Here is a 15,441-nt window from a genome sequence, read left to right on the forward strand (position 1 = left end):
GAGCTATCGACAATTCAATGAGGTGGCCCAATACCTGAGGTAAAAAAGGGGAGTTATTCTGATGACCCCTTGGAACACTCCAGGAAACACAGGACCAAAGGGACAGAGGGAGAAGGATGAAAATGCCACCTGTTTTTGTGCCCTGGTGGGTACTTGATGGGCAGGGAGTGAGTGGGTGGGTTGGCTTAGTTAGAAGGGTAGAAGGGAAGCCTGCACTAGGGGAGAGCTCCAGGCCCTAAAGGTGGGTGACAAGAGGGATATGGGCCTTGGTGGCCCCGTCTAGGAAATACCAGAAGTCCCCAGGAGCAGGAGGCCCATCTCTCCTGTAGCACCCCCCCCCCCCCCACACACACACACACACACACGGCCCCGGCCTAAATGAAGCTGATCCCACCTTGAGTCTGCCTTTTGGCAGCTCCCACCCCGCATCTTCCCACACCTGCCTGCTTGTGGAAGCCTGAAAGCTAGGTTGAACTGGGGCTGAGCCTTTCTGCCTCAATTAGAGATAAAAAGAAGGCTTAGCAAGCCAACACGAGTTACTAAGCCTGTGACTCAGTGCAGCCTGGTGGTTACACTGGGAGGAGGCGGGGAAGGGAGCAGGAGCGCCTGGGCAGGGCTAACTGTGGGGAGAGGCCCCCACCCAAAGGCCTGGGCAATCAGCAGGGCCCACATGGGGGCCCAGGAGGCCTAGCTAGCTGCAGCTCTTCCTTCTGCTTTCCATGATTTTCCCAGCTTTGGTAGGGGTCGGGGGTGGAGGGTGGGGAAAGGGAAGAGTCCGCCTCAGGACCCTGCCTACTGTTCCTGGCCCTGAGAACCCCCAATCCCCAGCCAGGGGCCCCACTCAACCAGATTCTGTCCCCCCCACTTCTCCCCCTTTCAGGCAGAGAGACCACATACCCTGGTTCTGACCTTCCCAAAGAGGGGAAAGAGCAGTACTTTTGAATCTTTATTTGAAACGAACAGTTCCAGGGACAGAAGGTTAGTTGTGACAACAGCTTCTCTCACTACAACACGAGGGCGGCAGCATCACTGCGGGGACAGGCGAGGCGCCTCACAACAATATATACAATTTAAACAGCGGCTAAACCGATAACAGTTATAAAAACACAGAAATGGGACCAGGGCACAGCAAAGCCATCAGGGAGAAGCTGGGCACCCCTTTGCCTGACCCTATTCGGCTAACCTGGAACAACAAGGCAATGAGGGGAAAGAAGAAAAACAAGGCAACGGGGGAGGAGGTGCCTCCCTACTCAGCTTCCCCAGTAAGATCTTGTTAACAGATGCCACCCAAACTGTCAAGAGGCCCCCACAGGCTCAGCCTGGTTCTTCAATGGGGGTAGGACAGGAGTGGGAATCAAATCCCATGCCAGGAACAGGCATGGTTATTGCTGTGGGGGGAGCGGGCAGGAGGCCATAACAAGGGGGTAAGCACGGTGATGCCGTGGCTGGCCGAGTCACATGGACACACAGACCCAGGGAGCAGGAAGTCTGCACCCCGTACTCAAGAGCCATTCTCTGCCTGTGGCAGAAAGGGAAAAAGCACTGGGAAAAATCACTAAACTCATAGCGTGAGGCCCTGGTGCCTGCAAGGGAGGAAGTGCTGAGAGGGCTCCAGCAAGTGATGGGAGGCCTGGCAGAGGAAGTAGTGGCTAGACCCTGGAACAAGGGCATCCCCTAAACCCTATGCTGCAGGGGAAATGGTCCTCTCACCACCACCACCCCCCCGGACTGGTATCTTTTATGGTGAAGGCCCTAGAATGGCACCTTTAGGAAAGGGAAGGTACCAGGACACCGACTTCCCCAGCCTGGGCCTGCTGGTTCAAGGCCTCTCAGACCAGCAAGGTGAAGACTATTATGTCTGTCATCAAGCCTTCCCCCTTCTACCCCACCCCCCACCCCCACCCCATTTGGCCCAAGGGGGAAGAACATTGCTCAGAGGAGAGCCCCCCAGTGGGACCAAGCACTGGGACAAGAACCCCTGAACAAAGGAACAGGGCCTTCAGCATTGACAAGTGGTATGTAGGGAGGAAGATGGAAAAACAGGTGCTCCCAGGGCAGGCCTTGGGAGGAGTGGGGAGAGACAGGCAGGGCCCTTCAGAATGAGCAGCATTGGCGCCTGGGCTGGCCCCTCTCAAGGGCAGGGGTGGGCCACAGGACAGACATTGGTGTGGAGAGTGTAGATGCACGGCACGCTCAGTCCAGGTCCTCTTCGCCAGGACGAGCTGGGTCTTCATAGATTTCACGCACAGCCAGGATGCGGTTGAGCATGCTTTCCAGCATGCTCCGGTCCATGGGGATCACAGAGTACCAGAGAGGAGATTCAGCAATACAAGACCGCTCTGGCTGTAGGTAGAACACATCATTCCGACTCCGCAGGCTCTCGGGGCTGCAAGAGGAGAGCGAGCTGGTGAGCAGAGGGCCCAAGAACAGCCCAGTGGCCTGTGGCCTGGCCCCACTCCCTTGTCACCCACTGCCTCGGCCTCCCCAACTCACCATTTGGAGAGATAGAACTCATAGAACTTGACAGGACAGCGCAGAGGGTTCATACGGTTCTCGCGTTGTTCCAAGACAGGAAGCTCTTCCTCCCTCTTCCGCTTCCCCGAACTGGTGTCTGGAGAGGGAGTGCAAGTCAGCTCAGGGAAGGGCTTCTCAACCTGGGGTCTTAGGACTTAAAAAACAAATTCTGATCGCCCTATATTTCCAGAGAATTCGATTCCTTTATGCATTTCAATGCGTGATTATGAGGAGAGGCCCAGGGGCTTCACGGCACAAGCAAGGCTAAGAGCCCCTGGCTCACACAGTCTCCAAGGTCTAGGAAGAACATCCAATAGGGGTTCTTAACTGAGGGATCCATGGAAAGATTGCAGGGGGTCCAAGAACTTGTCTGTCTTAATATTCTGATAAGTTTATTTCAATAGAATTGGGTTCCTTTGGAATTGTATGGAGTTTGTTTCATGCCTTTAAACATGTCATTCTGAGAAGGGATCCCTGGGCTTCCCCAGACAGACAAACTGACTGCCAAAGGGGTCCCACACACTAACAGGGTGAAGGACCCCTGGCTTTGGGGACTGGAGGGCCCATGGTGATCATGGAGCCCTGGAATTCCATAGGCATAAGAGAGCCCATGGTAGTCTGGGTCAGCTCCTAGCTTCAGACCAACAGACCTTCCCAAAGATCTGATTGCTAACAAGCTGCCATCTTGTGGGCCAGTGCACACCATTGCCTGCCTGCCCCACATTAGCCCAGCCACCTGGGAAGCCACTCACTCACACACATCCATATGTGCCTAGCGCACACACAAGAAACAGCAGCTTCCTTTGGCGACCCCTACCCCCTGGTCATCATTCAGATGACATAAGGATTCAAGTAACAAGAAATATGAGAACCAAGGGTCAACAGGAAATTGAGGAAAATCTCTTTCCCCTCTGCTCTCTCCTTCCCTCTGTGTGTATACACACACACACACACACACACACACACACACACACACACACACACACACACTACACATTATACACACACACACATTTATTACACATTTACACATAGGCATGCACAAGTAGAAAAGGAATGTCTTTTCAGTGAGAGAGGTTAATCTAAAAGGACTGATGACACACAGACCTGTCCCCATGCAGTTGCATGGAGAGAGCTAAGAGGGGGAAGCCTGAGAGGGAGTGGTGTGGACACGGTACCTACCTCGACTCTTTCGCTGGCGGGCAGGTGCATAGTAGCGGATGCTCACTACCTTGGTGGCGCCCCGAGCCGTGGTGCACTTGCGTGACTGACGTACTACATTGGTGAAGGACAGCTGCATGTGCTCTTCTGCCGTCTGCAGGCCAAAGAACTTGGTGTTGAAGAACATGAGGGTATTGAGCAGGACGAAGGGAGAGTAGACGCCCAGCTGCTTACACTCCCAGAGATGCTCCTCCTCTACCCGGGAGAACACTGTGTCTGGCACAAAGAGAGAAGGAGCAGAGGGTCAGGGTGGGGCTGGTGGCCCTCACCCTAACCCTGACCCCACCTAGCAAGGAAGATATGGCTTTTGGCTTTCATTTAGGATCTGTTTATAAATTTGACATGGAAACTTTTCTTTTGTATTATTGGTATCATTTTGTGTCCTTCCAGGGAAAAGGAAAGAAAGAAAAGGAGCCTCCCAGGCTAATTAACGTACAGAGAATGAAGCCTTAAAGCTTCTCCAGCTTCTCCCTCCTACACACGGCTTCTCCACTACATGGGGAGCAGCCCCTTCCCCTGCCTCCAGAGGCAGAATAGGATGAGATGGCCCCAATAAGCAATCTCTTTTCTTTACCTCCTTGCCCAGCAGCATCATTACCAGACGCCTAGTGGCTGCTAACGCTGGGGAGACAATGTGGAGATGAGACAAAGCTCTGTACCTTGGGAAGATGCTGCTTCCCTCAGTCCTGTCCCACACCCCCCCTCCCAAGGCAGCTCTTTAGACAGTCTGGACACCAGGTTTCCTCAGGAGCTCAGTCACGGACAAAGGACCCAAGGCCACTAGGAGTGGCAGGTGCCTTGGCCTGGCCCCTCTAAATTCTGAAAAAGCCACTTCCCACATTCCACTGTGTTCCTGCCTAGAGAAGAGCCTAGATCACAGGGGACGTTCATTGGAAGAACTTCTAGGAATTGGGGACAGGGGAAAGGGAAAGAGGAGGAACAGGGAGCCACCATTCCTTACTATTGGGGAGGATTGTGGGTTGCCAACTGCTCAGGGCCTTGTTGAGCTCTTGAACAAAGGTCAGGTAGTAAAGGTCCGTGAAAATGTTCACCATTCGGTTGTTTTCCAGTAGGTACTGCAGGAGGACAGCAGCAGCCATGAAGTTTGCCCCCTTCACCCCACTCCACCCCACCCCATGACTCCTGCTGGGTGACCAGGCTGCCCTGGTGACTCCTCCAGGGCAACACAGGCCCTTGTAGCAATCTGGTTCTAAGGGACGGTGGCAGCTGGCGGCCCAGGCCCCAGCCCTGGCCCAGACAGCCTGAAGGCAACACCAGGAACCAGGGCCACACAGTAAGAGCTCTTTAATTACGAAAGGAAGTCTCCCATCTTCCCCTCTCTTGCTTCTGTTCTTTGGATAGAAACCGCCCCCCCCAACCCAAATCATCCCACCCATAGAACAGACAGCCCCCACCCTGTCTTTAAGCCCAGAAAGGATCAATGGAGACTCAGAACATGACTGTGACTCTGCTCTAGCTGGAGAGGACTCAGGAGAATCTGCCTGCCCTGGAGTGGTTGGGAAGTCCCCCTCAGGGCAGAGTGGCTGGACCTGGGGGTCACTCCTGGCCAGGATGCTTTAGGGTCTGGGCGGGGGGGGGGTGCTACAGGGGTTACCTGTTGGATGCCGAGACACAGATAATAGATGCTGTCAGGCTCATAGCGTTCGCCATTGGGCCGTGTTATCTCCCTTACAAACTGGGCCAACCCATAGTTGAGCTCAGCAGCTGTACAGGCCAGGATGTCCTCTTTGATCCGCATTGGCTTGGCTGTAGGGAAGGACAGTGAGCGGAGCGGGGCACAGGGAAAGGGGGATGCCCCTAAGGAAGCAGGAGTCTCTAGGTCTTAGGACAGGCTCTCAGGGAACAGATTCCACCACCCAGGCCAAAGAAAGAAGGGACTGGAGAGTTTGGGAGGTGAAACAAACACAGGGATGGACAAATACACAAACCCAAGTCCAATGATGACACCTGACACAATTCTGTTTTACGAAATTTCTGCCAGTTCTAGAATGAGAGCCCTTAGCTTCGGGGCCCTGACTAGCGGCTGCACCCTTGGAATGTGGACGTCCTTCGCTCCTCGGGACATTCTCAGAAAAGATACAGCCCAGTGTCCTTGCTGCCCCCCCATCCCCGTCACTCACGGCCAAAGCGTAGCTCCTCGCCCTTGCTCGACTCCCCACCCGCATACTTCGATTGCACCCAGCACTTCCAGGCATTGACACCATAGGAGTAGTTCAGGGCTGTGCAGCTGGGTTGGCTGCTCATGGAATCCCGGGAACAGCTTTCAGAAAGCACTAACCTCTTCTGACCCTGGATGGAGAAGGAGGGACCCAGGGCTGCAGAGCAAAGGTGAGGCCAGGGGACCCAGGCCAGCCAAGCCTAGGAATGAGTGGGAGGGAGCAGCAGTGCTCCTCAGGATGGAGTCTCGGGCAAGACTCCAAAGGCCATAAGGTCACAAATCACAGCCTGTTCTTAAGGCCTGGGCAGTAGCAGGGGGTTAGTTAACTTGGGTCAGCTTGTGGGAGTGCACAGTAGCCAACTTAGTAACCAAATGACTCCTCATCCTTGGAGAGTAGTAGACACAATCTTGCCTCACCTTCCGGATGGCCCGGGGCAGGTCCTGGTCAGTGGAGACATCATCTGGCCCCACCAGACCACAGTCAAAGAGGAAATCCACACTGGGGTTGATGTCCAAGGGATCTGGCAGAGGGCCGGAAGGGAGCAGGCAGTTAGTGGTCCCTTTTAAGGTCATCTGAGATTCAGAAGTGGAAGGGCCCTGAGAGGCCAGCTAGTCCAACCTCCTAATTTCACAAAGGAGGAAACTAAGGCAAGCTTGGAGTTCACTAAAGCTCAGTCCTTTCCTACTGTTCTGCCACTGCATGCCTTGGTGATCCCTTCTTGTCCAAGTTTCTTTGGCTATATGGTCTGGGTCTCACTAGAGGGGTTTGGCTTTTAGGGCCACCTCTAAACTCGATCATCCAAAGGGTCTAGGAGATGAAGGAATTAGGAGAATCACTGGGGCCCATTTCAATCTTTTTTTTTTTTTTACAGTTTTTTTTTTTTTTAAGTGAGGCAATTGGGGTCAAGTGACTTGCCCAGGATCACACAGCTAGTAAGTGTTATGTGTCTGAGGCCGGATCTGAACTCAGGTACTCCTGACTCCAGAGCCAGTGCTCTATCCACTGCGCCACCTAGCTGCCCCTGGCCCATTTCAATCTTAGGCCGTTTCCCTCTCCCTGACAGCAGCTGAATGTCTTGGGGTCACTGGGGGCACTCTGCTAGCTTCTTCCCCGTTCTTTGGGGGCACCAAGGGGAGAACACTCACTCTTCGGGAAGTCAGCTTCTAAGTCCTGCCCTGGTTCATCCAGGACGTTGGCCATCTTCACTGCCATGGCCAGGACGTCATCCCTTGCTGGTCCAAACAGGTCACAGTCTTCCAGCAGGCCCTCTGTGCTCTGGTTACTTACCAGGTCTGGGGATGGGAAGAGACAGGAACTTGATTAGGGCACCTCTCCACTCCCACCCAGGCCTGTTGTCATTAGTCTGCACCTTTTAATGTTGATATAATCTATACCCCAAGCCCCCTGCCCTTCTCAGGAGCCTTTTCCCAGAATACCACAGAGGTCAGATGAGGCTTTGTCCAACTCCTCAGCTTCTGCTATCATTTCTGCCATGGCCAGGATATCAGCCTCCAAAGGGTTAGATGGAATTTTCACCTTCAGCTCTTCAATAGTCTCCACAATCTTGTCTGTGCTCTCCAGAGTCGTGGGCAGGAACATGGGCACAGGTACCTGGGAACATCAGGAAGTGTGAGGCAGGGGCAGGTAGAGAGTTAGGGGACAACTGATGGCTCTGGGGTTGTGTCTCAGTCCTTGGAAGGGTACGTGGTGACTTACTGGGATAGGCAGTGACAAAGGCACCGGGACTTTCTGGCTGTACATATGCATAGGCACTGGGACAAAGACGGGCACTGGGATGGGCAGCACGATCACCTGTGGCTTCCAGTCTTGCTCTGAGGAGATAGTAGCCAAGGACCCCTTTGCATTTGGCAGGCAGGATACCAGGCTCCCTCCCCAGCTGGTGAAGCCCCTGCTCAGAAGAGCAGAGGCCTAAGGGCTCCTGGGAAGTTCATTCAGGGGAGCCAAAGTAGCTGGAATTCTAGGCCTCCAGCTCCCTAGACCTCCCTCTCTCTGCTTCTCACCTGTCTGACACCCTTTGGACCTCATGTCCACCTTGCAGGACACGCCCCGATTCTGCATTAGGGGCTTGCACATGGCAGCTTTGTTCTTTCGAGGCATTGCAGGTGGGGGTGGGGGCGTAGGATCAGCTGGGGCTGAACGGCTTTTAGCAGTAGCCTATGGGAACAAAGATGTGGCAGAATATGTAAGGATGGCCAGGGTCTGGACCCCCCTCCCTCTCCTTATCCTTCCTGAGCTCTCACCGTTGTGGTGCTGCTGGTCGCTTTGGCCTGGGAGGGTGCAGAGGGTTTAGGCTCTGGAGACTGACCTGTAAATAAAAAGGAAATTTTCTTTACTCTAGGGACCACAAATGAGGGCTTCAGGGGTCTTAGGAAATGGAGTGTTAAAGGGGGACACAGAGAAGAAGAGATATTGTGGAACCAACAAATTTTCTCCTCAGCATGGAGAAGGGTGAGGCACCAATATGGCCGCCCTCTGAGAAGTGAAGTTACACCAGGGACCACAGCGCCCCCTTCCCCAGGAAGTCTGAAATGCAGGGTCTATTAGGCTAAAGAGCAGAAAAGAGTGGCCAAGAACAGCCACTTGAGGGCTCTCTCACTTTTCTTTCTTTATTTTGAGGCAATGGGGGTTAAGTGACTTGCCCAGGGTCACACAGCTAGTAAGGGTCAAGTGTCTGAGGCCGGATTTGAACTTCACTCACTGTTGAGGAGGCTCTCGGGCCCACTTTGAGTGTCCAGGTTGGGCTGATTCTGCTGGCTGTAGAAGCGAAGCAGACACTGCTGGTTGCAAAAGTGCCGGATCTGCCCCCGCCAGTGGATTGTCTCCAGTAGCTTCCCTTGGCGCTTACAGGCATGGCAGCGGGCAGCCTGAGGGCACCAGTGGACTTTCAGCCCTCAACCTCGACAAAGATGCCACTTCCCTCCTTCCCTCCATCCCTCCCCAGGTACTCTCTCACCTTGCGGTACCACAGCAGGTACTTGCTCTTACAGTCCTCACTACAAAAGTCCCAGGTGCTACCGTCCAGCTGCTCAGTGACCGCACGCTGGCAGGTCTGGGAGCAATAAGTACAGGTAATACAGCACAGGCCCAGCTTCTTGGTAAAGTCCTGCTTGTAGAGGAGCACACAACCTGCAAGGGAGGTCAGCTCCCTCAGAACCAGCCTGAGCAGAGCTGGGCAGCAGCGGGAGACTCCCCAGATGTTTTTGGAACCAGAGGCCTGGCTCTGCCACTTAACAGGGGTACCTTCGGCAAACTGCTTCCTCCCTCCAAGCCTCAGTTTCCTCATTTGTCACACAGGGAAAAGCCAACCTGCATCACCTAGCTCACAGGGGTTGTATCAACTTCAAGACATGGGGGCCTCATCATCACCTACCCCCAACAGCAGGACAACCCCACACCTCAAACATCTGGGTGCTTCCCAAGAGCCCCATCTCTAGAAGCCCCCCCATTGTCCAATCTAACCATCATTTATTGAATAGGCACAAGATACTGTTGACAGCCCCAGCACTCAAGTGACTTGAATGCTGCTGGAATCCCAACAGCTGAAGCCAGGAGCTGAAGCCCTTGGTCACCTCCCATGCCCACTTCGACCTCCAGACTAACCTTCGCTACAGAAACTCTTCTCCACCCCACTGAAGCGGAGTTTCTCATGAAGCAGCTTCTCCTGACGACAGTGCTCACACTGGGACACCACACCCCGAAGTCTCTTGAAGTCCTCACAGCAATCACGGCAACAAAACTGGAACACTTGGTCCTGGAGTGAGGCAGAAAGGGTCCCCCAGGGGGAAGTGGGCAGGAGAAAAGGAGCTGGTACACTCAGTTCTGGGGAAGGAGAAGGAGCCAACCCCACGCTGAGCCCCATTATAACAGGGGCCACCAGCAGGCCTCACCTGCCAATCCAGGATCTCAGGCTTGCCACTGAACAGGCTGTGACAATAGTGACAGCTCAGATGGATGCCCCCCTCAGGGTTTGTGCGCTGCAGAGACAAAACGGGTGGTCAGAAGCACTCCATGCTCCACCTGAAGCACACCGCCCCAGCCCGTCCTTGAGCCCTGAGTGCAGGTTACCTGGAACTTGGTCCAGCAGCTGGGGCTGCAGAACTGATAGACAGCACGGTCAGTCTTGTTGTAGTAACAGGGGTCAGAGAGGCTTCGGCGGCAAAAGCTGCAGGGCCGGGGAGGGCCTGAGATGACAAACACAGAAGGGAAAGAGAGAGAGAGAGAGAGAGAGAGAGAGAGAGGATGAGAGTGAAGGCCAAAGACAAGGTTTCTCGAGGCAGAAGGACCCAAAGGAGGGAGGAAAGCCCAAGACGTCTTGGCACAGCCCCCTCCCCCCCCAATCTGCCTCTTACCGGCCAGTCCAGCCTGCTTCACTTTGTGGGAGGTAGTACAGCACAGAGAACAGAAGAGGCCCGTCTTGCCATTCCGGTCCACATGGGCCAGCATCTCAAAGTTCTTACATAGTGTCTTGCACCAGACACATGGGTACACTCGGGTGTTTTTCTGGGGTGACAAGGAGGGGGGGGGCTGAAGTTGGGTTCCTGGGCCAGCCTGGCTCCTCTTCCCCCAAGCTTCTCCCCAGCCCTACCTTCTTGTAGCCCCCCAAGCAGGCTGTGCTGCAGAAGCGCTTTTGCTGGCCCTCGTGAAAGAGCAGTTCAGGGGGAGGGGCCCCGCCACCCCCCTTGCTGTAGATGTAGGCTCCACACTGGTCACAACAGTTGGTCTTTAGTCCCTTGTTGGCACGGAACTTGGTGAAACACGAGTCGCTGCAAAGTCTGTGCACAACACTCCCATTGCTGACCTCATGGAGGACCTGCCACACACACCGAAACCCAGCCTTAGCCAGGCCCTCCCAGTAATAGGCCTCAGCACCATCCAAGTACACCCGCATGGACACCCCCGGGCCTACAGTGGAGCTCAGCTTCAGTCAGAACCCCCCCAACCCCCCCAAGGGTGGCTGCCCTCTTGTCCCTCCCCCTACCTCTCCAGATTTTTGACAAATGCTGCATCGGGTGGCATCTGAGGCATCAACTGCTGGGGGTACCGGCCGCTGCTGGGCCTCATACAGGGAGAGGCAGACAGACGTGCAGAACTCATGGAAGGAGCCTCCTGACCCGGTCTGGGCCACAACCGAGTCCTTGGTGTTCCAGATCTCCCTGAAGGTAGGGCAGGACACAGAGTGGTCAGTGGCAGCAGTGTCCTTCTCCCCTCCAACCCACCCCTCCTGTGCCGCCCAGCCGGGTCCCTGCTCTAGGCACTTCTCCCTCCCCTAGGCCATCAACACACTTCTTGCAGAAGGTGCAGGTTTTCTTGCCCAGAGGCTTCTTGGAGAACGTGGTAAGACAAGTGGAGGAGCAAAAGAGCTGGGGGAGTCCTTTGCGCTGGTAGGCAGTCTGACCCTTCTGCAACGGGGTCCGACAGTGAGCGCAGGTCATCTTGGTGCCTGCAGAGCGGGCAGCCCGGGGTGCCAAGTTGGTTCGCAGGGACATTCGGGGAGAACGCCTGGGCCGGAAGGGCACAAAGTCCTCGTCGTTGGGGTCATCCACCATGGCATCCGAGTCCTCGTCCGATACTGGGACTGTTGAAAGGAGAAGTGAGGAGCTCACAGCCCAGGGTCAACAAAGAGACCTGAACTTCCCAACCCGCAGAGCCTTCCCATGTGTCCTGCTGACCCTCTAACTGCGGTTCTCCCCCCCCCCCCCCACTCCTTTGGGGAGGGTCTGAGAGAGAAGAAGATAGCTCACATAGAGGCACAGGAAGGATTTTCCTCACCTAGATGAGGAAAGAGAAACTCAGAAAGGTTAGGTGTCCTGCCCCAGGGCAGCCGGTGGTGCCAGGCGGGCAGAGCAGGAGGGCCAGCCAGTCCTGCCTCAGACACTTACAGGCAAATCCCCAAACCTCAGCCTGCCTCCGTTTCCTTAGCTGGAAAATGGGAATCATGGCAGCCCCCAACTCTCTGAGCTGCTGTGAGGAGCCAATGAGATCATCTTTGTAAAGAGCTCCTAGGCTGGGGCCTGGCACACACAGGGTTGTTCCCCTCCCCCTCCCCAGGGGGACTGGCTCCAAGCCTACCACCCCCATGCTGCTTTGCTCAGGACTGAGCATGGCCCAGCTAAGATGGATGGCTGCCCATCACGAATGCCCTTGGCCCAGATCCCCCACTACTAGCCTTGGTGCCCATGCCAAGCTAGAGCAGGAACCGAGGAGTCCCAAGCCACATGTGGCAGGAGACTGGAGAACCTTGAAGCCACAAGCCAAAATATCGTTGCCCACTTTCTCAGAGCCTGCTCTTGCTACCCCCAAAGGTCGAAATCTTCTTGGAACAAACTCACTGCTTTCTGAGGAGTCCACTGTCTCTGGTTTGGGGGCCTCCACCCTCCGAGCACGCTCACTTCTCTTCTGTTCCTGGGAGACGAAGGAGAGAGGAGGAAAGCTGACACCAAGGGTGGGCCTCAGAAGCCCAGGCCTATGGGGGGTGGGGGGAAAGGGGATGACCCTCGGTCTGGCTTGAAGGGGAAGAGGGTGGGGAGGCCAGGAGGATGTGTTTGCTCTGCGTGGAAGCCTCCCCAGGACAGCAACACAGGAAGGAAAGGGTCTCTCCCTCCCAGGGCTGCAGGAGGAGCCAGGCAACTGTAGCTGCCCTCCCCAGCTCACCTTCTCCGGAGGCTGCTCACTGGTCTTCTCAGTCTGCCCATCCCCTGCAAAAGGAAGAAAAGGCAGCCTGAGCCTGGAGCAGGGCCACTTCCTCAAAACTGAAAGGGAAAACTCCAGGGTCTGTGGCTGCATGGGGCCCTGCTCAGGGTTCCTGGTGCCTGCTGTCCCCAGAAGGCCTTTCTGCCCCCAGTCGTCTCCACAGACTGAAGGATTGCAGAAACAGGCTTCACACCCCTTTTTCTGCACAACCAGAGATTTCCCCAACAAGAAGGAATGCAGCCAGCCAAGGGCATGGGGGAAGGGAACACACCCCTTGTTGGGCTCTCAGGCCCCCATTCCCTCCTCTGCACCCTTGGCCCGGCAGGGCAGGCCACAGAACCTTTCCTCTCCTCTTTCTGACAAAGCCTCAAGCCCAAGTCACGACCCTGATTTCCTACTGTGTGATGCTGGGGGCTCTGGCCTATGGTCCTAGCCACATAACCACAGCAAGGCAGGTCTCAGGCCCAGGAAGCCTGGTCTTTTCCCCAGGCCACAGAAGCCAATGGGGCAGGGAAGAGACTCAAAAGCAAATCCTTCCCTGCCCCCCCCCTCACCTATCCCCCCCAGGGACCCTGCGGCTTCTATCCAGACTAGAGTGACCTACCTGGCAAGGAGGGGTGTGCTGGGGGGCTGGGCTGGCTCTTGGAGCCACTAAGTCCATCCCCCTGGGCTTCCCCCACAGAAGGGCTTGGGGGGGCATTTGGGCTGGGGGGCTGCCCTTGCAGAAGCTCTTCCTCCTGCCCAGGGGGACCCTTTCTTCTAGCAGTTGTAGAGGGGGTCTCTTCTTCCAGGTTGATCAAGGAATCTGGAGCCAAGGGCTCCAGGAGGCCCTCGGTCAAGGTAGGGCTTGCCCCAGCACCAGGATCAGGTGTTGCTACTTCAGGGACCTGTCCTCTGGGGGCAGATTCTAGGGGCTGGTCCCCTGAAGCCCAACCCAGTGTTCCCTCAGGGCTGTGTTCAACCTCTTGAGGAGAGGGTGCTTTGTAGAGGAGCCCCCCAAGTCCCAGGAGGTCAGTGGCCCCATCTAGAACGCTGGGGTCTTTTTCCAGGCCAGCAGGGGTATCCAACAAATCTAGGGCCTCAGTGGTTGGTGGTGGTCCGGGAGGAGTCCAGCCCTGGGTTGGGGCAGTCTGGGAACCCAGCAGATCTTCTCCAAACTCCATGTCCACTGGAAGGTCTCCTGCCAGGGGTTTCTCTGGCAGAGCCAGTGAGTCAAATGAACTAGAGAAATCGCTGGGGTCCATGGATGACAGAATTTGTGCTGTGGGTCAGAAGTGGGAGAGGAGGCAAAAGGGATGGTTGGAGCCAGGCCCCCTCCCTATATTGCCTCTGAGACACACCCCATTTTCTACTTGGGTTTCCTCTGAACACCCCCCTTCCTCTACATGCATTCCCACAAGTCTCGCCTGGCTGACCACTCCTCCGCCGCGTAGCGCCCCCTGTGGGACAAGTAGGTCCCCACCCTGGACCCGTGCCCGCGCCTGCCTGGTCTCCAGGACCCGAACCCGGACCCGCCCCCCCCCCACCTATCCCCCAACGCCTCCAGCTCCAAGTTCCCCTCCTCTCGCCCCCTGCCTCCACCCTGACCCAGGCTGTGAGCCCCGCGGGGGCGGCTCCTACCCCCCCACACCCGCCTTCCTTCCTTGCTTCCTTCGCCCCCCCCCCCCTCCCCGCAGCTTCCCCCCTCCCGCCCCGATCTCCCCCCCACCCCAGAAACACCCAGGCTGGTCCCTCCCCGCCCCCCCCCCCTCGCATGGCCCCCCAGGCCCCCCCCTTTCTGGCCCCTCCCCTCCCCTCTAGGGCGGCCCCTCCCCCGGGCCCCCCATTGCCCCCCCCACCTTCCCCCCGACCCCGGGCATTTCCAGGAAGACATTTTGGACCTGCGCTCCCTCCCCAGCTCCCCTTGGGGCGAGCAGCAAAACCCCTCTCGGCCCCTCCTCGCCTTGGCCCGGTCCGGCCCTGCCCCTACCTGCGGCGGGGCTAGTGTGGCTAGGGTGGCGATTACCAGCCAGGGGCTGCAGACGGCGACGGCCCCGAGCTCCTCCTCCTCCCTCCCTCCCTAGCAGCCGGGACGGGGGTCGCGGCCCCTTTAAATGGTAGCGCCGCTCGCAGCGCCCAGAGCTCTGCACCAGGCGGGCGGGCGGCGCCAGCAACCAAGCCCATTGGCTGGCGCGGGGAGGGGGCTCGCGAGACAGCGCCGGCCCCCGGCGCGAGACTCCCAGCCCCGCGGCCGCCTGCAAATCGCGGAGCGGAGCAGCGCGGCGGCCGGAGCTGGAGCCGGAGCCCCCGCCCGCCCGCCCGCCCGCCCGCCCGGGGCCCCGTGAAGCAGAGCGCGGAGGCGGGGCGGGGCGCTTCGGGAGCCGCGCCTGGACAAGCAGCGGCCCGCTGGCAGGGCCCCGCACTCGGGACCCCGCAAGTCCGCACCTGCCCCCCCCCCTTGTTGTGCGGGCGCGGCCCGGACGCCTGGCCCCCCGGGCCCACGTGGCCCCCACCCAGCCCCGGGCCCCCGTAGAGCCGCAGCTTTCGGGGCGGCCACCCCCGCCCTCCTCCTGATCTTTGGGGAGCGAGTTAGAGGGGCGGCCAGACCCCCCGCGATCACGTACACACACACACACACAAGCACACGCGTGCACACACACACACACACACAGGCACACGCGCGCACACACACACAAGCACACGCGCCCACCCCACCTCCCTGCCCGCCTGCCCGAGGGTTACAGGCACCCGCTCGGCCGCGGCGGCCCGGGCCGGTCACTAGGCTAGTGCGGGGCTGCCCGGCTGGGGCCCTAGGACGGTCTCGGGGCGGCCAGGG

The 15,441-nt window shown here is 57.4% G+C and overlaps 1 protein-coding gene across 3 annotated transcripts; it reads right to left on the reverse strand.

The window, feature by feature from the left end:
* Positions 1-1,907: 1,907 nt before the first annotated feature.
* ZMYM3 (zinc finger MYM-type containing 3) lies at positions 1,908-14,785 on the reverse strand. 3 transcript variants are annotated; one of them, XM_043974428.1, is made up of 25 exons: positions 14,596-14,785; positions 13,231-13,887; positions 12,588-12,631; positions 12,269-12,338; positions 11,220-11,511; positions 10,915-11,089; positions 10,522-10,746; positions 10,286-10,436; positions 10,002-10,117; positions 9,824-9,910; positions 9,537-9,687; positions 8,890-9,062; positions 8,635-8,800; positions 8,177-8,241; positions 7,937-8,090; positions 7,632-7,747; positions 7,352-7,526; positions 7,061-7,207; positions 6,332-6,435; positions 5,877-6,045; positions 5,351-5,502; positions 4,697-4,811; positions 3,697-3,951; positions 2,494-2,668; positions 1,908-2,386 (listed from the first exon to the last, which is right to left on the reverse strand). In XM_043974428.1, the coding sequence occupies exons 2-25, from the start codon at positions 13,868-13,870 to the stop codon at positions 2,194-2,196; spliced, it is 4,110 nt and encodes a 1,369-aa protein (XP_043830363.1). In that variant the 5' UTR covers positions 13,871-13,887; positions 14,596-14,785; the 3' UTR covers positions 1,908-2,193. The 3 variants fall into 3 exon arrangements, with proteins under 3 accessions (XP_043830363.1, XP_043830362.1, XP_043830364.1); XM_043974427.1 differs by having other exon boundaries at positions 12,266-12,338; XM_043974429.1 differs by having other exon boundaries at positions 2,494-2,611; positions 12,266-12,338; positions 14,596-14,784.
* Between the last annotated feature and the right edge of the window lie 656 nt (positions 14,786-15,441).

Source organism: Dromiciops gliroides, chromosome X (genome assembly GCF_019393635.1).
Source record: "Dromiciops gliroides isolate mDroGli1 chromosome X, mDroGli1.pri, whole genome shotgun sequence".
Lineage (NCBI taxonomy): Eukaryota > Metazoa > Chordata > Mammalia > Microbiotheria > Microbiotheriidae > Dromiciops > Dromiciops gliroides.

Bases quoted from the DNA above. Each gene is read 5' to 3' on its own strand.
- ZMYM3 (XM_043974427.1), bottom strand. From the start codon at position 13,870: ATGGACCCCAGCGATTTCTCTAGTTCATTTGACTCACTGGCTCTGCCA. The intron at 10,437-10,521 runs GTAGGGCTGGGG...TTGTCACCCCAG, and splicing joins GCTTGGGGGGCTACAAGAAG to AAAAACACCCGAGTGTACCC. The intron at 9,688-9,823 runs GTGAGGCCTGCT...GCCTCACTCCAG, and splicing joins CTGAGATCCTGGATTGGCAG to GACCAAGTGTTCCAGTTTTG.